This window comes from Eriocheir sinensis, chromosome 56 (genome assembly GCF_024679095.1).
Source record: "Eriocheir sinensis breed Jianghai 21 chromosome 56, ASM2467909v1, whole genome shotgun sequence".
In the NCBI taxonomy this organism is placed as follows: domain Eukaryota; kingdom Metazoa; phylum Arthropoda; class Malacostraca; order Decapoda; family Varunidae; genus Eriocheir; species Eriocheir sinensis.
The window spans coordinates 5,052,887-5,080,161 of NC_066564.1; the positions used below are offsets into that span (position 1 = coordinate 5,052,887).

Genomic DNA, 27,275 nt, shown 5'->3' on the forward strand with positions numbered 1-27,275 from the left:
AGCCTTATATAATTTACTCAGACCCCTCAGGAGAGACCTCGGCGCCCTCGTAGTGATTGATTGATTGATAGTTTATTGTTGCAGGTAAACAACAAGGGAGAAGGGAGGAACATGCCATCCCAACCCCCAGGCAGGACAGAGAGAGTGTGATTATGAAGTTGTAACGTACCCTCCACACACATCAGAGATACTTCGCCTTTGAAATATTGAAAACAAACAAAAAGAAACCGCATCTTGAATACTGCCGCAGGGTGCCGGGGCGTGGACTGCTGTAGAAATGAAGAAAAAAAAGAATCGTGCTATAACGTGTGGGAACGCCACTTTAAGTTAGTTTACTTGGGTGCCTCTTATTTTATCATACAAAAAACATGATGTCTATATGTATTGAGTCCTATGAGGGGAAGTATCGCGCCGTGGCAGACTTGTTCCCAGGAAGAGCATACAAAACACACTACGAACATACTAAACATTTCAGCTCCTCGGCACACATATTTGACAACGCTGTCGTAGGAGTTTATAGCATTTCCAGGTTTAGTTTTATGACTCTGGTGGTAGTTTAACCCTTCCTCTGTACCGTGAACCTAAAAAAACACTCATGGGAGCCCGATTGATCTCCTTTTTTTGCCTTTGGAGATAGTTGATGCGAGAGGTGGAAGCGTCTCAGAATGCCGCCCCTGAGGCTACGCTGGTGGTGGCCGATCACGTCAAATTCAGTGTGTTTTTCCCTCTCGATCGGATATGGAAAATCTGCACCATCACGGCATAGTTTATCAAACGTTTTTGTAGAACTTCCAAGGCGGTGTGCATGTCAAAACACTTGCAGACGAACCCTTTGGTAATTAATTCAGAGGCAGCGCCATCTATACCGTCATTACCCTTACGCGGTGTACGAGCCAAACCTAACAGATAATTATTTGCAGTATTTTTCTGAGTGAGAACAAAGCCTCGTGCATGGATTAGCGAGCATCACCGATTTAAACAGGTCCGTGAGAGGGGCTGCAGGGCCTTGGGACAACATGGCGGCTCAGGGCTGAGGCCGAGGCTGACTCTTCGGGTGTTTTGCTCTTGTTTTCCGTCTCAGGGCCTCTTAGTGTGGACAAACTTCTGGATACGAGATGACGTCGCTACACTGCGTCATCCACCCCCTGCCGGGCACCGAGGACCAGCTAAATGAGAGGTAAGAGCCGGGAAACATGCGGTCCTTCCCTTTCTGAGCCTCCTCCCCGTACCCAGCAGATGTGACCCGCATGTTTTGATCGCCATCTTTTGCTATTTTACGGCGAGGGTGAAAGCTTTTCGCCACTCCCTTTCATCCCTGGTGCTAAAAGCTTTTCAAAACCCGGGGTATAATGCGGTTCCCCCCTGAGCCGCCTCCCCGTACCCAGCAGATGTGACCCGCATGTTTTGATCGCCATCTTTTGCTATTTTACGGCGAGGAGAAATGTTTTTTGCCACTCTTGGGACTCACTCTTTCCATCCCTGGTGCAAAATCCCTCACGAAACCCAGAGAGAGGTAGAAATGGATAATTGCTAATGGAGGGGACGCCCAAGCAACAACCCTCTGACGGGACTCCCGGGAATGACGAATTAGGATATAAATCAAATAATGAGTAATGGAGGATTCAGGTAGTAATGAATAATGGAGGAAACAGCAATCAGGGCCCCAGCAACACATGGACAGGCTCCTCAGAATACAATGCTAAGCCACACTGGTTGAGGCATCTGTAGCCAGAAACGTTTTCACCAAAGAAAGCCTTGGTATTTCAGAGACCCCGTGGCATATTAGGTAGTGTTAAACATCATGTATCTCTAACAATGTAATATCTGATGCCCAATAACTCGTCCTCCAGTCCAGTTTTGTGCATGCTGGAGCCTCATTACTTACATCAGGCACTACTCCAGAATTACACCCATATCCCTCTGATGGATGACAGTTTTTCACAATATATTTCTAAGTGCTATTCATCAATGTTAGCTGTTTCTTTGGCAAATGACTTGTTTCTGAAATTTTAACAACCCAGCAGTGCTAGGTTATTATTGTAGAGGTCATAAGTTGCCATTTTAACAATAATATCTAACTATTCATTAGGTTCATGACATAACAGGGTGTGGGTTAGTTGGTAGCCAGCTCTGCCATATTAATTAGCTACTCGTTGGTTCATTAGAGTAGGTTTCTGCTAATTTTTCTAATATTCCAAGCCACTCAAGAAAGCTCTAATTATCAGTTGCACACCTTTCCAAGTCTAAATGAATGAAAAGAATGTGCAAGTAATGCTGATCTTTCCATTAATCCAGATATAAATGAAAATAGCCATATCTGTAGAATTTACTCATTTTTCCCTCATATTTCAAGTCTCTGAACACAATGTAAGGACATATACGTGGAAGAAAGACCGAGGTGTCAAGGCATATAAAGATAAAGTTACGGGCATACATTATAGCTGTACATGGCCTTGGTGCTCATCTCCCTCATTGGCCCTTGAGCCTGCGGTGGTTAACCCCTAAAGGACCGGAGGCGGCTATAACCGCTTTATCAGGAAAGGGCTGGAGGTGGTTATAACAAGCGCGCTCACCCCAAAAAGTCTATCCTATTCTACTCACTGTTTCTCCGTAACCACGGCACGTAGAGACTTCTGGATGGCGTCTTTAGAAAGAGAAAGACTTGGTGGTTAGTACAAAATCTATCTTATTCACTCGTTCAATGTAGGTTAAGCATAGAGAGTGTGTGAATACAGTCAATTTCCGTGTTTAGCGCGGGAAGGCCAGTCCCAGCGGTACCGAAAATATGGCCACCCCCGGTCCTTTAGGGGTTAAGAACACATTACCCTGGGACTCAGGGGAAATGCAACGTCTGGGTTACCATAGTTTACCTTCCCCAGGTTTGTCCCAGGTACTCATTTATCGACCTGCCTGAAAGTGAGAATGAACAGCTGGGTGGGGTGCATGCCAACTGCCCGGGCTGGGATTTAAATCCAGGCCCGCTGATTTTTAACTTGGCATGCTGACCTCGATGTCATGAAGGCACTTCAAGGCATGTTGTTCCATACTGTATATTATTTGATTGGAAAGATCCTGTTGACACGAGCCAGTGGTCAACAGTGTTTTATGCCATATATCATGAATGGTACAATTATGAAAGAACACTAAACCTTGCTGCTGCTCACTAGATTGGCATAAACCTGATACTGACCAAGACTAATCTGACAACACCAAAAATTTTAGCTATAGTATTTCCATGTGAAACTGGCCGGTGGGGTGGTGGTGGCTGCGGGGTCAGCCCCGCCCCGCACCTTGCCACACACTCTCAACACCTCTCGCTTCCTCTCATATGTCAGCTATGTACTACCTTTAAGTGAATTAAATAAAATAATTGAATAATCCAACAAGGTCATATAGTGTTAAGATTGTTTCAGTTTTAGGATGATAAATATATATATATATATATATATATATATATATATATATATATATATATATATATATATATATACCACGACACGAATACAATGTTGTCAAGTGTCATAGTATTTATACAAAATCTTTGTTATTATCCTAAAAACATAACAATCTTAACACTATATGACCTTATTGGATTATACAATTTAATTAAATTCATTTAAAGGTAGTAAATAGCTGACATATAAGAGGAAGCGAAAGGTGTTGAGAGTGTGTGGCAAGGTGCAGGGCGGGGCTGACCCCGCAGTCGCCGCTGGCCAGTTTCACATGGAAATACTTTAACTTGAGTGGCTGGCAAGTTAGGCCAATTGTATTTTGCGAGAAATCTCATCAAGGGGCAGAATTGCAAGTACCACAGGATTGGGCTGAGTTCCAAAAGATTAACTTTTTCAAGGTCAATAGTGTCATGTTACTAAGATGTATTGTAAGTGAAGGGTCTCGGGGAGTGACTTTAATGGAACTTTAAAGTGCCTTAGGTGTAAAAAGTTAATGGAAATATTTTGGGACTATTGTATGAAGATCACTGAAATTTAACCTGTCTGTCCATATTTGTGAGGGGTCTTTCCTACTTTAAACTTATTTATTGCCTCTGCCTTACCCATGCTGTCCATGCCCATCCACTCTCTTGGGGAGACAATTATTGCACATCTTTTTCTCCTTTTTTAGTTTTCTGTTCAAACCACTCCTTCCCACAACCTGTTTCTATAATTTTCTTCATCAAGCACACCACACCATCCAAGTGTGATCCTGTTTTTATTTCAAATACTTCAAGTACGGAAATATTGAAGACTTCCACATCCTTTATGGATAAGTTATGCACATGTGGATGCTGGAGCTGAGTTAGACACTATAAGTATGATTTCCCTGCAGACTCAGAGAATTGGGCCTTCGGCTGAATTGGTCCGGAGGTGTTGGAGTGAGTGCAGTGGCAGGGCTGCGAGAGAACATCCGGCAGGTTGCTATTGGTCCATCACACATAGCAGTACTCACTGAAGATGGGCGTGTGGCTCGATTGGTCTTCTCCATCAACACAGATGCTCTTGATCTTAATAAAGCAGATCAAAAACAAGGGTAAGGTTACCATGCTCTTAGAATATGTTCCCAGCACCACATGAATGAGAGACTGCCAATTTCTGTTGGTTGCAAAGATTTTGATGAATTAAAGATGACAAACTTGAACAGAACTGCTTATTGTAATATCAGTGATTGATTACAAGGTAATTACATTTGATTTGATTCATAATTAATATTGAAGGAATAAATCATAATATCTTTTCTTCTGTGTTGGTGTAATTGTTCTACTTTTATTTTACGAATGTCAGGAACTGCAACAAGGGCAGTACTCAAAGCAGCACCAAGCTGACAGCACGCATGTCCACTGGAGGCCGACGGATTGTTCGCACCACGTCTGGGTCAGGAGGTGTAAGGGGGCGGGGAGCTGGAGTAATCATGGGGTCATCTCGGCCCATGTTGCCGGCACAGTATGTTCCTGAAGAACTCATTTCCCAGGCACAAGTTGTATTGCAAGGAAGGAGCCGTAACCTTATCATCAGAGAGCTTCAGGTAGAGTTTAACAGCTGGATTTAATTGAGATCTGACAAACTTTATTATGTGTAATGATTTCTAAAACATTATTTACGAAGTAAGTTGTCTTAAACGTGCTCTCTTCCCAACAGAGAACCAATCTTGACGTCAACTTGGCAGTAAACAACCTTTTGTCGAGAGACGATGAAGATGTTGAAGAACCAGAGGAGAGCGGTGACTCCTACGTACCAGAAGACCTCATCTCTCTCCTGGATGCTGGGATATCTGTGGCTGCTGACCATCCCTCTGTGATAATAGATGCTGATGCTATGTTTTCTGATGACATGTTTGGCTACTCCTCAGTGCGCAGGTAAGCCAGTGTATAATGTTGCTCAGAGAAGGTGCAAGTGTATAATTTCATGATCCTGAGGCTATTTTTAACTTCACTGTCCACTCCATATGGTGAAAAGTATTCTGATCATTTTAATTTAGAAAACCACACGTTTCATACTTGTAATTAGATGTTGAAAACCCTTCTTGACAGTCGGTCTGGGGGGAGCCGAGGCCGAGCAGGAGAACGTGACCGTGAGGGCTCTGCCGGGTCCACGGGGTCAGAGCACCGAGCTGACCGGGAGCTGAGATGGCGGGACCGTCACTACTCAGGGCCCCGCAAGTGGCTCTCCAATGCACTGCTTTCTGTTCGAGTTGCACAGCCCCACTCAGGTTTGTTGTTTTTGCTGGGTAAGAAGCTGTAAAAGTTTTCTCATTGATTTTGCCTATGCTTCAAGTAAATGGTTTGTCATGTGAATATTAATTGTTTTAGACCTCCTACTTTATTATAATGCAGAAAGTAAGTTTGTGACGTGATTATGTTTAGTGAATAATTAATTTTTTTCTATCGGAACAGAGACCGGGAAAAAGAAGGATTCCCTCTTACCGGATGCCATTGACGTTGCTGACAACCTCCAGTACTGGCCAGAGAGACAAGGGAATCTGAGTCCTCTTCGGTTCTCCCACATTGCAGCGCTTCACTCAGAACTGGTGGCTGTATCCACTACAGGACAGCTCTACCAGTGGCGCTGGGCTGACAAGGACCCCTACGTCCATCCTGAGGTATGTAGTGGAACATTTTACAAATGACATTGGACTGAAGGCAATTGAGCTAAACTAGTGTTAGCAGAGGTGATATTACTTTGGGGTATAAAGGCTGTGAATGTATTTGTATAATTTCTTGTAGTTATCACTTTACCAGTTTCAGCTTTGAGATCAGGGCATTGAATTTTATGAACTCATCACATTTATTTTCCTAAACACAGCTGCCAAATGTGCACCATCCCAAGGCTGTTCCTCTGGGGTTGTCAGGAGAGAGGGTGGTGGCCATCAGTGCTGCAGGAGTGAGGTGCAGTGTGGCTACAGAGTCAGGCCGGGTTGCTACTTGGCTTGATGAGACTCTCGCTGATGTGGCCACCAAACTGGAGCAGCCAGCCCAATCTTTTCCTGAGGCAAGTACTATCTTGTACAGCTCATTGTCCCATAGTTTGTTGATTAATTTTATTCTGTTGTTTGTTATTGAGATATTCATATTTATAGTTTTGCACGCCATTGATATTAATGAAAATTTGTGATTTGCTTTCTACTATGGTACAGTTACAGAATGAGCGCATCTTATCCCTTCACACATGTCAACTGTACACCTGTGCCTGGTGCGAGTCTGGCGCGCTCTACTGGTGGGGAGTCTTGCCGTTCAACCAGCGTAAGAAACTCTGGGAAAAGTTTCGCAGCAAGAGTCGCAAGCAGCGCTCAGATATCACAGAGGGAGTTCAGGTTAGTGTTGTTATATATATCTACTAATATATAAAAGTAGTGTGTTCCATGTTATATCACTCATTGGTAGCCAGAGAAGGTAATGGTGTTTGAAAGGGCAATAGAACAAACCATTGATTTTGCAAAGCTGTACAGAGTTTTTGCAGAGAGCATGACAGTGTAAGATCTGGTTGGGGTATTAGAATATGGAAGAAGTGATTGAATGTAAATACTTAGGGAGTGAGATGGTTATAACAATAATTATTTCAATTCAGATTGGCATGCGATCCTCACCCATGTACCACCCTGGTGCCCTTGCCTTCTCCACCTCCGGGGGTGTTCCTAAAATTGGGCAGTTGATCAATGCCGCATGGAACCTTGGCGACACCTGCAGGTAATTTTCCGCATGAAACCTTTGTGGAATACCAACTTTAATATTTAGATAGTGTTTAGTTTTTCATATTTTTTACAGACTTGTTCCCCAAAGTTATTGAAATATGCTCTCTTTGACTTTTTTTTTTTTTTTTTTTTTCCCCATCAAGGTTCAAGATTCTCCCTCCTGGCGGGGTGATGAGTGGCTCGAGTGGAGGGGGAGGAAGCAACAACAGTGGGAGTGGTGGGAGTGGCTCCTCCAACTCTAACAACAGTGCATCATCTGGCTACCAGTCAGGCAGTGGTGGTTCATCATCGTCTCAGAGGTGAGGGTGGGAGGAAGACAGCAATTACTTCAATATTCATCCTTTGGCCTGTAGCCTTATTGGTGTTGCCTGTCATGCTCCCAAAATACTCATCTCCTTTACTCTCTCATAACTTATCCTATCTACTTTCTCTTGCTTTCCACTTTCATAAACATCTTGGCTTTACAGTTTGTCAAACAGTGGCAGTGGCAGCAGCAGCAGCAGCAACACCAGTGGCAGCAGTGGGGGTGGAGAAAAGAAGAGTCTGGCATCTGAGGTTTTGGGATCAGCAGCTAAAGCTCTAAAATGTGGAGACAGCAAAGAAACTTCTGATAAGCTGGACATGCCCCCACCCCCCTCCCCGGCCTCCAGCACCTGCTCAGACACAGGTTAGTATTAGAGGCTTAATTAAAACTAGTTGATATGTATGATTTACCATATATATACAATCACCCCTCCTAATTCTTGGGGATTAAGATTGCAGGACCCCTGAAAAGTCTAAAATTCATGAATATCTGTAGCCCCCAAATCCTGACCCAACCTACACCTCAGAAATGGTATTTGCAATCTATTTACATTACCAAAGACTCTACCAGACCATTGATACATTTTAATTAACTACCTGGGGCCAACTTTTTAGTCTACACAATTGGGGCAGAAGCCTTACAGACAACTGAATTGATGATTTATTGGTATAGTCTACTCCCCTCAAAGAAATAAGTCATTAAACAAAATATATAAAAGCTGTGATTCCCCACTGTAGTTTCTCCAGCAATTTTATTCCTTGCTTAAGCGTTTGAATACCTCATCTTGTAAGTTAGTAAAGAATTTTCATTGCCTGTCACATTGCTCATTTTGTATGTCCTAGCAAAGAATTCTGTTTCTGATCTTGTATATATATTCATCTCTACAGGCTCCATCACCTCTCCTGCATCCTACAAGCGCGGAAAGAGACCTGCTCCCCGAGATGAAATGGAGCGCTTTGACGAGGAAGAATGGCTATTGCGAGACGTTATTTTTGTTGAAGACACAAGACCAGTACCGATAGGAGAGGTTCTTGCTGTGGATGGAAATCAGGTATTTATTTTATTGATATATATATCAGTGAGGCTCCCTCACCCTATTTTCTTTTTATATATCACTGATCTCAACCTTGACCTAACTGTCTCTGATGCCTGGTAGGGATGTGTGAACAAAAATGAGCATCTGCCCATGGAAGGCATCCCATACTAATCCTGGCCATTTTTTGTCCCAGGTTGTTGTTGTGCCTCAGACCAAGGAAGGCAAAGGCAACCTGCGTGTGATCCACCGCGATCAGCTGCAGGTCATCCGTGCAGGAGGAAACCCTCGTGTGCCGGACTGCTACCAGAAGACACCCAAGAGGATCCCCGTCTCAGAGCAGGGCCAGATCCTCACCGTGGCTGTGGATGGCAGAGGTATTACTTTTCTGCTTTATTTGGGCAGATAATACCAGAAAGAATATGAAATGATCAGTCATAAGTGATAGACACTTTTGTTGTTGATAGCCTGACACAGCTGGTTACTAAGTAGATTCTTTTATATTTTATGATCACAGTGTAATTTTTTTTTACAGGAATCCATGCCATCGTGAAGAACAACAATCGCTTGACCTATGCCATATACAATTTGAGTTCTGGAAAGGCTGAGCAGGAGTGCATGTTCCCCACCGACAGCACAGCATTTATGGGGTCAGATCCTTCAGGTATCTCACTCACAATAACAGGCGAGGTGAGCATCAACACTATATGATTTTCACAATTAAGATTTTATTTATTCATTATACATGTTTGTTTGAATTAAGATTTACATGTGTGAGAATTTTCCTTTCAGAGTGAGAATGTAGGTGTTCTGCGGGATGGGAACAGTACCATCTACCCTCTGAGTAAAGACTGTGTGGAGTCCATCAAAGACCCTCACTGGCCAGACCTCCCCCCAGTGTCCTGCCTTGGTGTGGCGACTCACTTCCTACACGGCGCTGGTGCTCACCAGAAGAATCATGTGGCAATACTCGTCCTTGCACTCAAAACTCAAACTCTGATGCCCAAGATTCTTCGCTGTGATCCAGAGGGCGTGCGACAAGTCTTGTCTCTCCTTGAAAATGACACTCCAGGTAAGAAATATCTCCTGAAGATAGTGCATTAATTAAGACTGGTGACACTGAATTGGATAAGAAATGAGAAAGAATGAAAATATATTCTGATGATTTACTTTATTTTTCAGATGGCATGTCCAATCTCACTTCTGAAGGAATAGTGGAAGAAAAATGTGATGGTAATCGTAATATCCTCCATGCTTGCATATCTACCTGCTGCCCTGTTACCAGCAAGGAAAGTGAAGGAGAATCTGTATTGGAGAAAGACCCAATCTTAGGCAGTTTTGCCTGGCCACCAAGCTCCTCTGATACTCTGAGTGACACTGCTAGTGGTGCCGGGCCTGATGATGACCTCATCACCCCTTCTTCATCCAAAACTACACCTGGACCTAGTATGCCAAGTTTAGGAACTTCAGACCCCACAGAGAGAAAATCATTCTCCTTAACCATTTTACGTACTATTTGTGACAGTCCTTCATTGGCCCCACACTTGAGAAGTTTGCTGATTGCTAAAGACTCCAATGGGTTCACTCCTTTCATGCTAGCAGTGTCTGGACGAGCTTATCAGGCAGCACTCATACTCTTTGATGTCATTCACCGGGTGGCCCTCGAGAGTGCCCTTGACTCGGAGGGTGTTCGGCGAGCCTTTACTCAAATGATCTTTCCCCGGGGCAGTAACCCTGATGACTCTCCTCTCCATGTGCTGTGCTATAATGACACTTGTTCCTTCACTTGGACAGGAGCTGAGCATATTAATCAAGACATATTTGAGTGCAGAACTTGTGGATTGATTGGTTCCCTATGCTGTTGTACAGAATGTGCAAGAGTTTGTCATAAAGGTCATGACTGTAAGCTTAAGAAAACTTCACCTACAGCGTACTGTGACTGTTGGGAAAAATGTAAATGTAAAGCACTTAAATCTGGGCATCAGACTGCACGCTTTGAACTTTTGTCCCGCTTAATAACAGAAACTGATCTTGTTAATATTGCCAATGGACGTGGAGAAAATCTTCTCTTGTTCCTTGTACAAACAGTTGGACGTCAAGTGACAGAACAGAAGCAGTGGTCTAGGTAAATTATTATTGATTTTTGTTAGATTTATGCTTAGAGCCTCATCTGTCATCCAGACTACCTCTAAACAACAAAAATGCACTTCTCAGAAACATTATTTTCACTAATTTACTTAATCAATGAAGCACATCTTTTTCCTTGGCCTGTAATATTTTCTTGTATTCCCTTTGTATTCATGAAACTTTCTTATTGTTTACAAGCAAGCTTAGGGGATTGACATTCAATAAGTATTTGATAGAGATTTCAGTTTGCTGGACAGGGATAAGCACACAAGAGAAGCATCCACTGCCATCTTGTGAAGTATGTATAACACTCTGTCTCTTTATTCCAGGAGTCGCTCAACATCTTCAACACGGAAAAACACCTTGTCAGAGGTCACCATGGAAGTCCCTGATCACGATCTGGAGCCTCCCAAGTTTAGCCGTCGAGCTCTGGAGCGTCTGCTGAATGACTGGGCTGCAGTGAGGGCCATGATCATGACAGGCCACAAGGAGGAGGTCCCTCCGTCGGGTGCATCCACAGACGAAATCAACTTCATGCAGTACCAAGGCCACACTACTCACCTAGACAAATTTACCTACTGCCTGCTTGTGAAGTTGGCAACTCAGGTAAGGGAATTCTTACCCATGGTTTTCAGAAGATGACATGAACATTGATTGAGGAGTGTTTGTCTCATATCCTCTATATATATATATATGGATGGTCAACAGTAACTTTATAAGAGTGGACTGTGATATGAAGGAAGACTAAGAAAAAATAAAAATAAATATGTAATAGTTCAGTTATTTGTCATACACCAATAAATTTTAACTTCTCGCTCTGTATTTTGTTGTATTTTGATTCTTTATTTTGCTTCATTACAGGTTGAGCATCGTAATCTCAAACTAAAGCAGCTGATCAACAGTGATGATGATGAGCGCAAGATGATCGCAGACACCATGGTCACGGCCCTCATCAACACACTCATCAGGGAGCTTCACAATGATTCGGTTCCTGGACGCAAACAGGAAGCAGAAAAGGTATACTATTTTTATCACTGTGGGGTCTCAATGGGTGGTTACAGAAAATTCAAATTTGACAAGAGTTGCTGTATATCCGTATTTTCCACCAAGATCTCTTTTCTTTGTCTTAAAACTTGTATCAACCATTTTTAGAGAGGTAATGATAATCCTCTCAAGTCTTTAAATGAAAATTCTTGTTCCCCACAGGTGGCTCGAAGGTTCATTGCTTCAGTGGTGCGGATCTTTGTGATCTTGGCCATTGAGATGATTCCTAATGTTGGGAAGAAGAAGCCAGGAAGCTCCTACACACAACCACTGGCCAAATGTATCAAAGTAAGTTTTGAAACATTGTGTATCTCTGGTAAAGTCTAATGCCCTTTATTCTGATAGGAAACCCTCTCTATACAGTCACATTCTATGCCTAGGAAATTTGTTGCATGGTGAATGATTGTGCAAGGAGCAATATACATCTAACTTTGATTTGTCTTTCAGGTCTTTGAGTCACTGATTCCTGTAGCAGTGACAGAACTGTGTGATGCTGCCGATGCTCTCATGCTTCCTGTCCGCCTCAACTACGTCAAGCCAACGGCCCCATTCCCTCTCACCTCAACCCATGTGGATGCCAACCATGGGTGTAAGGTTAGTAGAGATTTGTTGCTTGTATTTACTTCAATTTAATGTTATGTGAGCCATTTCATTAGGTAATTTTTCCAATTTATTCTGTATTCTTTCACCATAATTCTCTGTATCTTAGGTGTATCGGCATTTCATACTTTGTGACTTAAAGTAACTATACCGTATGTGTTCTTCCAGCTCAACCTATTGCACTGTGTTTAGTAATAGTTTCCTACCTCACCTCACTCATGGGGTGTTGATAGCAATATTTATGTTATCTTCTCTACACAGGAGATGTTTGAGGTGGAGCCCTTGCAAAGGTATCACCATCGCTTTGGTGGAGGCAACATGGAGCAGCCCACAGCCTCCACCAGCAGCAGCCGGGGAGGGAGTGCCAGTATGAGTGGTGGAGGTGGAGAAGAAGTGGAGGAAGGCGGTGAAGAAGAGGTGGCTCCCAGCATGTCTCGACCTGGCCCGGCCCCTGCATCAAGGTCACGAAGGAGCCGAACAGACCACATCCTCCCACCCCAGGTGGACGATCACGACAATGAAGGCGGCAGTGAGAGGGATGATGCCAATGAACGCTCTGAACAGGAAGGTGATGGTGGGGCTGAGGTGGAGGGAGGAGAGTCAGACATGGAGCTGGATCTCTTGGCAGAATCAGACAGTGACAGTGATGATAACCAATCTGCTGTGGACAACACCTCTGCTCAGAGATCTGTTCAGACTGGGGCAACAGCCGGAAGTGATGGTGAGGATGACTCTGGGGAATCATCACCTGGGGAGGACGAGGATGACGAAAGTGAGGCAGCAGAGACTGATGAGTTTGATTCTGCGGAACTTTTCTCTGATGAACAGTTGGAGAGGAGGGGAAACACTTCGTCTACTGCACGCAATATTGCTCCCCATAACCTCCAGTGGGCAGTGAGAAACCCACGAGACAACAGCTCACGCTCAGGAGGGACCACTGGGGGGCCAACAGCAACAGGGTCCACAAGTACAACCTCCAGTGGACTGATATACATTGATCCCACCTCATTAAGGCATGGCCCAACATCAAGCTCCTCAGTTACCCCATCCTCGCATGAGCCCGTCAGCTTGGCCACCACCAACAACACCCTGGCCAGAGCCTTCACCATTGTTGTAAGGCAGATGAGCTCACTCCTTGGTCTGGCCTGTGACCTTGTGAGGGATGGAGTCCTGACCTCAAGAACACCAGGGGGAGGAGGAGGCATCCCTGGCAGCAGTGGAAGCAGCACCACGGCCAATCAGATCTGCTTGACCCCCACCATCATCTCCGCTCTCATCAAGCAGGTGGATGCCAGGCTCCAGCCCACATGGGATTGGTTGTTAAGTTTGATGGACTCGACTGAATCTCAATTGAGGTGAGTATTCAGTCAACAGGATAGATGGAAAATTATTGTACTTATGAATATATTGTTTATATGCTTTAAAAATTTGGGATTCATTTTAATATGGCAGCAAGTGATTTTCAAGGTGCGATAATAATATATACCATTAAAACTTTGAATGAAATTTGTTACGACAATCCTGATTTTTGAGCTAAGATAATGAAAACTTTCTTGTAGGTTTGGCCGTGAATTGAACCAGCTCATTGAGGGCAGCGGTGGCAGTGCAAGCTCATCCACAACAGCATCAGCACCGACAGGAATCCCGGCCGCTCGGCCCCGGGAGCGCAGTGCTGGGCGAACAGGACTGTTTATTAGAGACCCTCTGACGGGGCCACTGTCCAGATACCAGAGTGCAAGAAGGGGAGCACGAGCTGCAGCCAGCACTGCAGACCCTCAGAATGCCAGAAGAGATACCCTTTCATATGTTGTCTCTCTCCTGAGAGCCCATAAAAATGAACATTGTGATACATTACCAGACATAGATGTTGGGTCATTGAAGCATATAGGTGATATTAAGTTCTGTTACCCAGTTTGGAAGTTTATATACTGAGTTATACTTTAATGTTGCTAATTCTATTTCTGTATCTCTACCTTTTTCAGCTATTTATTGTTTAATCTTCTCTCCAGCCTACGTGTTTGATGCCCTGATCAGTTACCTTCGGTGCTGTGAGAGCGACAGCAACGCCCACATTGATTCTGGGGGTGCAGAGTGCACTGGCTTCTCTTGGGAGCGCGATGAAAATGAAAATGAAGATGACATAGACGATCTGCCCTCCATCACTCCTTCTGCTGGGGACAGTGAGTCCACTGATGAGGACTCCAATCTTTCCAACTCAAGGGGGAGGAAACACACCTTCTTCCAGGTGAGTGACAGATGGCTGTATGCTAATTATTACCATTATTAATAAGGGACATTGTTTGTTGGAAAATTAATTACTGCAGAATATCAGAAAGTAATATTTTCTACATATCACCTAGCTGCAGTCACTTCCTCACCCTGTATATATTTGTGTGAATAAAATATTTTAAATGTAATAATGATATATCATTTCAGAGATCCCAGTCTACTTTGTGTCTGGGATCTCTAGGTGCAGATGTCTTTAGTACCAGCCTGCAGGAGGCCTTGCCTCTTGCTGACAAGCCACACCTGCTGCAGCCCAACGCCCGTCGGGAGGAACTGTTTGGCATTCCACGCGCACACACGCACAATGCTGGTGGGATTTTATTCATTGATGTGTATTACAATTAATTGGGAATTGCCAAGATGTGAGAATGTGTACTCAAACCCACATCACAGGGTGATGATTCCTCTACTCAATGTGATTATCTCTACTTCTAGTCTCCTCCTCCTTTACATATCTAGGAAACAAGTCAATAATTTTGATAATGGCAATCATGACAATGGTATGTCAAGATCAGTATGAAACAGTTTGAGTGTGTGTATTGAAAAATGGTGGTGTGATGGAAGAGGCATTGGTTCTGGTGAATCAGGTAAATGAGTAGCATGGGATGGGAAAATAGTTAGGGTCATAAGTAAAGGAAATACAGTTTGAGGAATGGGTCTCCATGAAGAGATCCTGCCCGTGACCGTGAAAGTGAAGCGATAAAATAGCAGAGCAAGTCTCAATTCTTTGTAACTTTAATTGAGTGTTTTAATTTTTAAGATTATATATTTGTTTTAATTTGGTATAATAAATTCTTTAATGAAATATAAATGTTACATCTATTATGGCGCACCAATACTCATTCCAATTTTCTCTAACCATTCTATATATCAGGCAATGAAACCAGAACTCCCTTGGACACCCCACTCTCTCGCCTCGGTGTGTTGGAGAACTTGCACATGGTGGGCCCCTATCCACCCACACCGCCACAGTCTTATGCCCACATGTTGGGGTCTGTGCGGCCAGTCGATCATCAACCAACTGACCTCTCTGTCTATTCAAGTGGGCATATGAGAGACCTCAAGGTATGAAAGCATTTTTTTTTCTCACTCGAGGGATCTGCCTGTTTTCAACTTTTCTTAAGGAAGTCCACATTCTGTTAATGTGTTATGTTTGGTAATGTTATGATAAATATATCCAAAGTTGAGGTCCTTGGCATATTTTTTTATACTGGAGTTATTTTTCTTCAAGATTACATAATACAGTTGATGCAAATAACAAAATACTGAATTACAAAATTATAATTATTTTTCACCCCAAATACCATTGATTAATTTGTGATCAACCCAAAATTTTCTCATGGAATCAGAGAATAAGTTTAAAAAAATCTAAATCTTAATGCTCTCTCAAGTGATGGCTAACTCAGTCAGAGTTGGAAAAAAAAATCTTGATTTTTTCTTAAAAAAAACAACAAAAAATCAATATTTGATTTAAATCGGATTATTTTAATTTAAATCGATTTTTTTATTTAAATTATTATTATTTTTTTTTTATTATTAATGATTGGCTACTTGTTTGTTTCCACTGATTGTTTCAGTCTTATAAGGCCATTTTCTTGTATTAAACTTGGCCAATGTTAAATGAAACCATAGTTTAATATACATTACCCAAGATGAGTTTTTCACATAAGAATCATAAGTATGACTAAAAGTTTAATTTTTGTATGATTTTTAATATTTTTCTTGTAAGAGATTGCAATGATTCACCGATGCCTGACTTGCTACTGGACCAGTACAGGATCAGTACAGAACAAGTAGACTTCATACTTTTCCTCTACAATTGGTTCACACCCTGCTTGGAGTGATTGCTCTAATCCTTACTGACACATTCCCAATGAACACTTTCCAAATGAAGCTTCCTTTCCCCTCTGCTTGTGTCAACCCACTCAGCACACCCAAGAGGAAAGTAAATTTTGTGGAGATGATGACAGTTATGATGTTGCCTTTAGGATGAAGATATGAGTGAAGACAGTGGGGAGACTTCACAAGAGAGAGCCCCGATTATTGTCTCTCCAAGACGAACTGGAAGCAGTCTTGCTGAAGGTACAAGTGACCACACCAGCAGTGGAGCGGCACACTTCTCATCCGAGTCCACATCTACCAGAGCCAGTGTTAAGAGTGTCATCGTCAGAGTTGGGTCATCACCTGTTTCAAGTGCATTCAAGTCTGAGGTATGGAATGTTCACTAACGTCTTTATATGTTGCTGCATATTGGTGTAAATATATATTTATGATGAAACAAATGATAGATGTAGAAATCATCAAATACCATCACCTTAAATCAGTTGAGTGCTGATGGTCATGGTTAGCCAAATTGGTCCTGTTGTGTTCAGTTCACCATTTCATTCAAGCTTTCAGGCATCAGCACATGTTAACATTTTGTCATTTTTCCTACTTTGCATAGAATGGACAATTGATTATCTACACTTCAATATAAGAATTTCTATTGAGCATAAGACCTGAATTTAGGGTACCTTTTTGAAACACCACAATTTTCCTCAATTTGGATATGAGTCACGTTGGTTAAATAAAAGAATAATCATGTGGATTACATCCACAATAATCAATACAAAGTGATACTGAAGACTATTATCATTATAGGTGAGCACAGCATCATCTCTGTCACCAAGTCTGGCCTCCACCTCCACCACCTCCTACACCCCTGGCTGCATTGGTGGGCGCGGCAGCACAGACCTCCTGGTGGTCCCTCTGGATGGCCGCAGCAGCCGAGGCTCTGAAATGGGTCTCCACGCTCCCCATGATGTATCTGCAAATGTTACCATTGATACCACACATGACCAGATGAAGTAAGTGCTCTAAAGCCAGCAGTGTTATGTTCATGAATGGGTGAAATGTGGTACTCTGAAATGGATAACACGTGATAAGACTGAACGAAGTTGAGTTGAGAGTTATGAGAGGATGATTGAGGGAAATAGTATCAGAGGGGAGACCAGGGGAGGTGGATGAATGTGGTGGGTAAGTATTGGAGAGAGTTGGCAGGCAATGGAGGATGAATTGGTTTAGAGAGTTATGAGAAGATTATTGAAGGAAATAGTATGGAAGGGGAGATTGCTGGTGATATAGATGAATGTGGTGGATAAGTATTGGAGAGAGTTGGCAGACAAGGGATTGAATGTGCCTAGAGGGAGAGCTATAATGGGGGAACTTAAGACCTGCTGTTGTCATCTATAGAGGGATGAGACTGCAGAGATATAGGAAGATAGATCATTGTTCATTGCATTTTTTTAATGAGTTCTATTTATTCATTTCCTATAATTTTTCAGACCAACACTTCTGAGAAGTGGAGTAACCCAAGATTTGCTTCTGGGACGCTGGAGGTTAACATTGGAATTGTTTGGAAGAGTATTTATTGATGACGTTGGCGCCGAGCCAGGTTCCATAATTGCCCAGCTTGGAGGCTTCCCAGTAAAAGAGGCAAAATTTAGAAGAGAAATGGAGAAACTGCGAAACTGCCAGCAACGGGACATGAATCTTACAAAGGTGAGTAAAGAATTTTTAATTATATTTGTTCACGGAAATTCTTTAGATTTCAGATGAGTAATGTTAACAGGCAGAGTGCATTGATTGTTGTTGTTGGTCGTATTTCCTTCAGGGGCAGAATGGGAAGTAATGAAAAAGACCATATACGATGCTCCCTCATTATTGACGGGGGTTGGGTTCCTGAAATACCAGTCGATACCTAAAACCGTCGATACTGATTTTTGTCAGGTCATGTAACCTGTTTATTTGTTTTGTATCCCACCAACCACTTATATGTTCTGAGCAACTTACTTGAAATATTTCTTAGATTTAAATTTGTTTGGTTATAGAAACAACTTAATACTGAAACAAAATACTTTTATTGAATAACTAAGTATGAAATAGAACTGGTTGATGCATGGTTCCATCTGGCTGTGGCGGCCGTGCTGGTACCCTGCCATCTTACCCAGGCTCAACACGTAATGTCCAACGCATTGTCGCGAATGGCAGCATAGCTCATTCCACCTCTTACTTTGATTAATATATCATTCTTTTCTTCCAAGGTAAAAACTTTTCTTGCCCTTTTAGCAAGGCCGCTTAGGAGCCATGCTGATGAGTATGACGAAGGATGATAACGTAGCTGTAGCCGTGAACGTTGTCAGAATGACAGACACGCGGACTGATGTATTATTTCCCGTAGCTCACCTATTGGCAGAAAGAAAAGCATTCTGAACATGATGGTGTAAACAGATTATAGATAAAACCGTGATATAAGTGAAACACTGAACATCTTGCATTCCATGGCAGTGATTCTCGCCGCTATTCATGCTACAGAGAACTGAATACATTCCAGAGTTGTTCTTTCAATTATACTCGCCATATTTTCTTTATATTTTGCTTTACTGAGCTGTGACAAATGTAGTTATGTTCTACAATCATTACCGAGTCTTTTTCTCTCTACCAAAATAGTGTAGGTGAGCTATGGGAAGTAATATAAAACCTTAACACCAGAGAGGCCTGTGACTGAGCACACAACTGGACAGCCAGTCATGAGCAGTGTCCGTGAGTGAGGACTATGATCAGATAGCTTAACACTTGCGTCGTTACAAAACCCTGCTATGAGCCATATGCACGCTTCTAGTGAACAGAGTATAGCTTGTCGGGACAGCAGGAACATACCACGTGCGGCCAGTGACGCCTGGTGGGTGGCATGGAAACTAGCTAGGAGGGAGCCAACAATTTTTTAAATTTTTTATTTAGCATTAGATAAAAACCGTCTATAATCAAAACCGTCTTAAAAAAAAAATCAGTCCATAATTTATTTGCTCAGCATCTAAGCAATTGAGTGGAAGACTGAAACCTGTCTTCATAATGCCTCCCTGGAGTCAGGCATTACACTTTCATAAAATCAAGGCTAACAAGATGATTTGATACATCTAATTTCTGTACTTTTCTTTTTCATATTTCATAATTTTTCAAAACTTTTAAAATGTTTCCAGATTGATCGTGAGAGGGGACAACTCATTGCTCAGACCTTCAAGGAGCTCAACACACAGTATAATAACTACCACAGACGAGGGACTCAGTCTTCCCCGCCTCTGGCCGTGAATCGTGTCAAAGTAACATTCCGAGATGAGCCCGGGGAAGGGTCTGGGGTGGCCCGGTCCTTCTACACGGCCATTGCTGAGGCGCTCCTCTCAGGCGAGAAGCTTCCAAACCTTGAGCCTTGTCAGGTGAGTGCAAAAACCTTGTTCCTATGAGTGAGGAAGTGCAAGAATGAAGGTAAATTATAATTGTAGGGTACCATGAATTATGTTCCTGATTATACACTTAATTTGAATATATGAATAAATGTGTAATCAGTTGATAGAATAAAATGAAAATGATACTTTAATTGTAGTTGAGGCTCATTTTGGAAATTTTTCTGTGGAATCTTGAAGTCTTGTCTCCTAAAATTACATGAAAAGTTTATGAAGCATTATGAGGTAAGGGAACACATGTTTATTATCTCTGTAAGTAATAGTGTTTTAATTCCTTCCCGTGGAGTTCTTTAAGAGGGATCTCAAATAAAGATAAATAGTATAGGGATGCAGACTTTATTCTAGTTTTCTTTAATTAACCTTACAACTGTCTTTGTCAGGTTGGTCTGTCTGTGGTGAGGTACAGCTTGTATGGGCAGTACAAGGGACGAGACAGAGACCGCCGCCAGGGAGCATCGTCGTCACGGTCACTTCAGAGGAGAGAATCCCGAAAGACTCTCTCCGTTGATGCTCGGCCGTTCTATATGACGGGGGAAGGAACAAGCAATGAACACCTGCCCTCCAATGTACTGCAGCTGGGGGAGGCTCTCTTCCCCAAGGTTCAGAATCTGAGACCAGTGAGTAATGTGTTTCCTTGATGTAGTGACCTTTTTTTTTTTACAAAAACAATAACCATTTGAACACTGTATATCTAAAATAGTCGATGTAACAAACTTTTTTAAAGATCCAAATGACTAATGATTGCTGTATGCAGATGGTTGATTGCTGAAGTAGTTGATAATTTCATGATTTCACTGAAGAGTTGAATCTACCAATCCCAGCATATGCTGACCAACAACACCAAGCAGTGACATACCAAGCAGTAACATTGCCTATGTTTCCTTGCATTTTACAGTCACTTGCGAGTAAGATCACTGGAATGTTGTTGGAGCTGACACATGCTCAGTTGCTGTTGCTCTCTGCTAGTGAAGATGCTCTTCGTCAAAAAGTAGATGAAGCAGTGGACCTGATTCTTGCTCAGGGCAGAGACCACACGCCAGAGTATTCCCCGTCACACCAAGGTAAAGAATCTGCGTGGGATGAGTAGGAATCTCAATGTTGCCAAAACAGCACATCATTGTTTTATATTCATAATGCATACTTCATTCATGAGAGTGCATTTATTTGTTTACAATGTTAATTTGTGATTATAAGTTCTGTGGCATATTTTAACAGCCTCATGGTTGATATTTGGAAGTTGAAATAACTAGATAAAGCAAAAAAAAAATGTATTATTTTTACCAGACACAGATGAAGGTGGAGAGGAGCCTGAGGATGCCAGTGCTCCTCTGTTCTACCAGCCTGGAAAGAGAGGATTTTACTCTCCTCGGCAGAGTCGACCAGGGCTAGAAAGACTTAATGCATTCCGTAATGTTGGCAGGTTAGTGTGATGTTTTGTTTGGTTAAATCGCTGATGGAAAGTTGCTGTCAGAATTCCCTTCTTACCTCCATGAATTCCTGCCAGTGCCTCCTTGGTGAAGTGGTTAGCAGACCTTCCTATGAATCTGTGGGCCTGGGTTCAATCCTAGCTTGGAGCAGTTCATCCAGCTGTTCATCGTCCCTTATGGGTTGATCTATAAATGGGTACTTGGGGAAACCTGGGAGAAGTAAATTGTGGGAAATCTGATGTTACTCTCCTTGTTTCCCAGAATAGTTGATTTTTATCCACCATGCAGCTTAGCATATACCTTAAGTGGTGTCCACACTATGCGTGACCAGGCCCGGAATTCTGTATTTGGCTCCACACAACTCCCACATATGGTAAAGTGGGCGGGGCTATGCGGAGCGGGAGCGAGAGTCAAGCAAGAGGTATTTGGTGGGTGACCCAGCGCGCGACACCCAGTTGTCTATTAGTAGCGAGAGGGGCTGCCGCGCTGCGCCTTCCCATCACTCATGGCGGAGAATGACAAGCGCGGGCTGCTCACCAGTCGTACCTCGCCTGTCGCTTATTATAGTGTGGACACTCACCCCCCTTACCCCCTCATCAGTCCGCCTGATTCCGGGCCTGGTCACCCATAGTGTGGACACCGCTTTAGCAGACTCATTTCTAAAACAAACCTTGTTAAATAAGTAACTATAAATTGTAGAATTTAGCTTGGTGGTACTGAAAACAAATTCCATTTCAGTTGTATTAAGTATTTTCTTCTTACAGACTTTTAGGGTTATGTTTATTGCAAAATGAGTTGTGCCCCATCTACTTGAACCGCCACGTCCTGAAGTACATTCTTGGGCGGCCAATCCGCTTCCACGATCTGGCCTTCTTTGACCCTGTGATGTATGAGAGCCTGCGCAAGCTGGTGCTGGACGCCGAGAACAAAGACACCGGCACGGATGTCTTCAAAGCCCTCGACTTGACATTCAGGTGAGTCACTGCATACTTGATGGTGTGTGCCCAATATCCATTAACAAGATAATGTAATATTTTATTGGGCAATACAAAGAATGAATATGTTTATACCTACTGCCCAAGAATTTCACAAAACAAAGCTATACAATGGATTACAATAAACCCTCGATATAATGGACTAATTGGGGGAGAGCTTAGTCCGTTAATGCCGAAAGTCCATTATAAGCATCGAAAAAAATATATATATATATATATATATATATATATATATATATATATATATATATATATATATATATATATATATATATATATATAACTGACGAACCTAATAAACGTAGGTATATTGTTTTTTTAATTTTTTTATTGTGTATGTTGTGTGCACGTTGTCTACATAGCAGCCCAGCACACCTGGTGATGGACTGCGGGGCACTGAGGCTGCCAGGTTGGCAGTAGAGCCCTGTGGGGGGCTGTATTGTTATGGGTATGGGTAAAATTTTACAAGTGCACCAATCTCGCACTGGTAGACAAAACTTTTGGGGGTAGTTATGAAATAATCTGATAACTGTTTCTGTCACAAATAATTAAATAATTGACTTTTCAATGCCTGTTGTAAATCCGCCGCAGCCCGCAGCTGCATCGCAAAATAACTCGCTGACAGAGATGTTCAACTTGCTTACAGTTTCTACATTTCACTCACCGCTCACAAAGATCACAAGTGGACAAACTAGAACAAAACCAAGCAAATTAATGTTTTTCCTGCCGTGTATTCCCCCAGTGTGCATTCATGGTGGACAACAGAGCGATTTATTTCTGCGAGGAGGTATTTCTCGCAACACCGGACAGCAGGTTGGACCACGCACGCTGCCGCCATGTACCTGTCCCGCGCTGCATATTTCTGCGCCCCACACCGAATGCCGAATGAATTTAAACTAACCAAACATAGCATAACATAACTTACCTAACTGGGGGGCTTAGCCCCCCTCAACCCCCATAAGCTGTGTCAGTACCAACATTAACAAACACTTGGCCATTTTCCATTACATTTACGTCTTGGATTGATGCATAAGACTTTCTTGGGGTATAAATACGTTCTTCATTTGAATGGGAACCACAAGGAGGAAAATATTTCATCAAGTGGGCTGAAAAAGACTACAGTAACCGAAGGATGGGACAACGGGTAAAGGGAGGAGGGCCAGGTGGCTAGCAAATGCTTTTGTAGTTACCAGGAGCGGGTGGTTTAAAAACTATTCTCAGTCGGTCCCCGTGGATTTCTGACCATCTAATTTTGTCCATTGTATCCAAAATCCATTATAAGGGGGTACGTTATATCAAGGGTTTACTGTGTATTGCAATAATCATATTACATGGAGGTAATGTTACTCCACTTGTTCACAGCATTGATGTGATTCCTGAGGAGGGCGGGACAAATGTGGAGCTCATCAGTGGCGGCCGCAATATTGAAGTGACCACCAATAATGTGTATGACTATGTGCGCAAGTATGCAGAGTATCGCATGGTGAAATCACAGGAAAAGGCTCTGCAGGTTAGTTGTACAATCATCCTTTGTTGATATGTGTTATTTATCTTAAAACTTGACTTGTCAAATAAAAATTGTAATTCAGTCCTCATTTTTCTCTAGAGTAGAGCAGTAGAGACATACTGACACTTTTTTCTTACAGAGTTTGCGTGATGGCGTGTTTGATGTCATTCCTGGGGGAGCCCTGGACTCCCTCACAGCTGAAGACCTGCGGTTACTCCTGAATGGTGTTGGAGACATCAACGTGGCAACTCTCATATCGTACACTTCCTTCAATGACGAGAGTGCCGAGTCTAATGATCGCCTTAATAAGTTTAAGCGCTGGCTTTGGTCTATTGTTGAGAAAATGACCAATCAGGAGAAACAAGACCTGGTATGTCATTGAAAATAACATAGTATTTAATAGATCTATGGCTGCAAAAAGTGCTTGGTAGAGCTAGAATCGTGGTCTCCATCCTCATTTTGAAAACAAAGGGATGCCTTAAGTTTCAGCTCTTTTTGCTTGAGAAAATTTGACAAGAATTTATTAGTCATAAAGTTATCTTTCTTTGATGATATGTTTCCATATTTCCTGAGCCTCAACCCTCCACAATGAAGGGGAGATTATATGTTTTTATTTATTTATTACTCTGGTGTCCTTTGACTAAAAAAAGTGTTTCATGTTCAGTAATGTTCACGATCTTAATTTGACAGGTATATTTCTGGACGGGTTCACCTGCCTTACCTGCATCTGAAGAAGGTTTCCAACCCATGCCGTCAGTCACCATCCGGCCTGCCGATGACTCTCACCTCCCCACTGCAAACACTTGCATCAGTCGCCTCTACATCCCTCTGTACACCACTCGTGCTATCCTGCGCTCAAAGCTTCTCCTTGCAATCAAGACAAAGAATTTTGGATTTGTTTGAAAGAAGTGACCAAAGGATAGATAAAAGCTGTTAAGAACAATGAGTGACACTTCCAAATTAGATATGAACATTTCATATACATAGAAAATGGTTTAGGAGAGAAGCCTTACTCCATAGGTTCAGGTGTTGTCAAAGTCTGTGGAATGCAGTTTTTTTTATGTCCTCATGTTGCAAAGGTTTTACATCATCACCATCCTTGTCATCATCACTATCATCATCTTCATCTTCCACCCCGTTTCTTGTAGGTACAGGTTTGGGGGAAATGTTACAATGATGTAAATTGAGAAATGATAGGGGGTATTTTAATGACTTGAAAGTTGCTTATGCGTAATCTTTTGAATTCATTATAGTGAAAATCCAGTGGTTGTATTCTTATTAAATAAAAGAATCTGCATTCATTGACAATTTGCAAAATATTGGAGAAAAAACATCAGGCCATCCACAACTGAGAATGGACTAGTAGTGAAGTATACCAGCAGCAGGAAAACAAAGTATATCTGTGAAAATTTAATGTGCTACCATTTCTAAAGTACTCTTTTTTAAAAATTTACAAAAGTAATTTATTTCAATGGATTTTTTGTTACTCCTGAGCATCGTTTTTAATTCATGCAAGTTATTTCCTCTGAAAAAATAATGAAGTAACAAATACTGAGACACCAGTGCAGTGACTCCAGAGAGCAAAGTTAAGACATGTCCAGTTTTACGTTTCTTTGGGAAACTTTTTGAGATCTGAAATTCATTGGAAACTGGTTATGTTGTTTGATAATTTCACTTGTTTCTCAAAGCTAAACTATTTCATTTGACTGATATAAGTTCCTGATATGGCATGCAAAACTCAAAGCAATGTCAGCTTAATTTTGATACCATCACCTGTAGCCCCATGGCTTACTTTTCTTGTAACTTATTTTTTATGAACAAACTTAAGTAGTTCCAACTTGAAAATTCACAAAGTAAAGAAAGGCCTTGCCAGGACTATAAGTGGCTCTTAGAAACCTTGGCTTCAAAGCTTCATAGTGGCCCTTCTTTCTCCCTTCAGATGGAAAATAAAAATACTGTGCATGTGTTGTTTTGCTTTGACTGCTAGAGTGTTCAAGTGATGTCCACTATGTAACATGTAAGCAAGAATCATCCATTACTGTGTCTTTATCCTCATCCTTTTCTCTGCTTTGTTCTCTGACCTCTTCTCACTCTACTTCACTCATCTTCTCTCCTCACATCATTTTCTTATTGGATATGGCATATTCTAGCATTTTGTTTCCATAGAGGTGGCAAGGGAAGGAATGTATAAAGTTTTGTTGACCAGTACTTGATGTGATTTGTAATGTGCTGGTTAAAATCCAGGTGCTGGATTTTGGTATGCGTGTATGTTTAAAAGTAAAGCCCCATGAACACTATATCTGAGGGGACCTTGTTTCAGTTAGCATCTGCTTCTGCAAATTGAATTTTTTTTATATTATTTTCATCATCATTAAGAGTAGTTTAATTTTGTTAGTGTTTTGAAGTGAGGTACTTCACCGAGTCAAAACTTGTACAAAGAATAAATTAATTATTCACATCTCGGTAAAAATATGAGTTTTTCATACTTAAGTTATTGTTATTTTTTCATGTTTGCTTAAGTTCATTAACTTCTCCCATGAAACTGGTGTCTCACTTTCATTATGGATTCAACATGTAATCTTCATTCCTGAAATTCGTCATTTCAGTTATCTGAATGATGTTGAATGCAGTGCAGGGAGATGAATGATATGGGGACAGTGAAGCCAGATTTATTTTGAAATAACCATCATTATAAATTTTTTTTTACAAGTGTGTAACTTAATATGATGCAACATTTTTGGACAATGAAGTGTTTTATTGTCTTCATATTATATGTAACATGAAATAAATACTTGCACGATCTAATTAGTTTCACTTCTCAAGTGACACCAATTGCTAATCTAAGGACCGTCTGTCATGACACCAGAAAATTCATACACATTGAATACACGTTCCCCCAGTGTATGTGCTAAAGGTATAAGAGCATAAGGAAAAGTGGACATAGCCTTTGCAAATGCAGTACCAAAAGGCATGGATGGTTTGCCGGCATCCAAATTAACTATTCCCTGCTGTTGTTACTGCTTGAGTGTAGGGGCAGGCGAGGGTGTGGGGACGGGGAGGAGGAACTTGCAACTTTAGTCCTGTCATTTAATCTTAAGGAAATAATATTCATAGCAGATTTAGTGTTAAGTAATAGTATACAGAGCTTTTGATCACCCTGCAGAGTACATACTGTCTTGAAAGGTTTAAGTGTGTATCAATTTTTGTTTTTAAATGGGACAATTCTGTACGACTTAGTTCCTTGCCCTCCCTTTATCAGCTTCTTCCGGTGTTCGGTGATGAGAGGTTGAGCCACAAAAGAGTAGAACTGCTGTATGAAATCTTTTTCTTTTGGGCTGTTCCGATTTGTATTGCTTCTCAGGTTCTCCTTGGTACTTGTTTTGGGCCGCGGCGATCTAGTCGCTCACGTGAGCCCTGTCGTCCTGTGAGGGCTTCACAGGCACGTCAGCTGCTCCATATTCCTGAAGAAGGCACAGGTGAGGCGGATGACA

At 42.0% G+C, this 27,275-nt stretch overlaps 1 protein-coding gene across 4 annotated transcripts; it reads left to right on the plus strand.

Annotated features, from left to right (window-relative positions):
* Nucleotides 1-989: 989 nt before the first annotated feature.
* Nucleotides 990-26,585, plus strand: LOC126984192 (E3 ubiquitin-protein ligase hyd-like). Of its 4 annotated transcripts, none has more exons than XM_050837685.1 (36): nucleotides 990-1,177; nucleotides 4,327-4,527; nucleotides 4,779-5,019; nucleotides 5,133-5,350; nucleotides 5,525-5,703; nucleotides 5,888-6,093; nucleotides 6,297-6,482; nucleotides 6,628-6,804; nucleotides 7,059-7,177; nucleotides 7,326-7,481; nucleotides 7,650-7,849; nucleotides 8,374-8,537; nucleotides 8,716-8,896; nucleotides 9,055-9,209; nucleotides 9,312-9,591; nucleotides 9,702-10,644; nucleotides 10,976-11,252; nucleotides 11,508-11,663; nucleotides 11,853-11,978; nucleotides 12,138-12,284; nucleotides 12,552-13,645; nucleotides 13,850-14,178; nucleotides 14,300-14,535; nucleotides 14,727-14,886; nucleotides 15,451-15,641; nucleotides 16,565-16,786; nucleotides 17,217-17,422; nucleotides 17,900-18,116; nucleotides 19,595-19,828; nucleotides 20,236-20,472; nucleotides 20,751-20,916; nucleotides 21,146-21,275; nucleotides 22,047-22,256; nucleotides 23,640-23,787; nucleotides 23,924-24,154; nucleotides 24,475-26,585. In XM_050837685.1, exons 1-36 carry the CDS (start codon nucleotides 1,116-1,118, stop codon nucleotides 24,685-24,687), a joined length of 8,598 nt encoding a protein of 2,865 aa, XP_050693642.1. In that variant the 5' UTR covers nucleotides 990-1,115; the 3' UTR covers nucleotides 24,688-26,585. The 4 variants fall into 4 exon arrangements, with proteins under 4 accessions (XP_050693642.1, XP_050693640.1, XP_050693643.1 ...); XM_050837683.1 differs by having other exon boundaries at nucleotides 991-1,177; nucleotides 21,140-21,275; XM_050837686.1 differs by having other exon boundaries at nucleotides 991-1,177; nucleotides 14,736-14,886; nucleotides 21,140-21,275.
* Nucleotides 26,586-27,275: the final 690 nt, after the last annotated feature.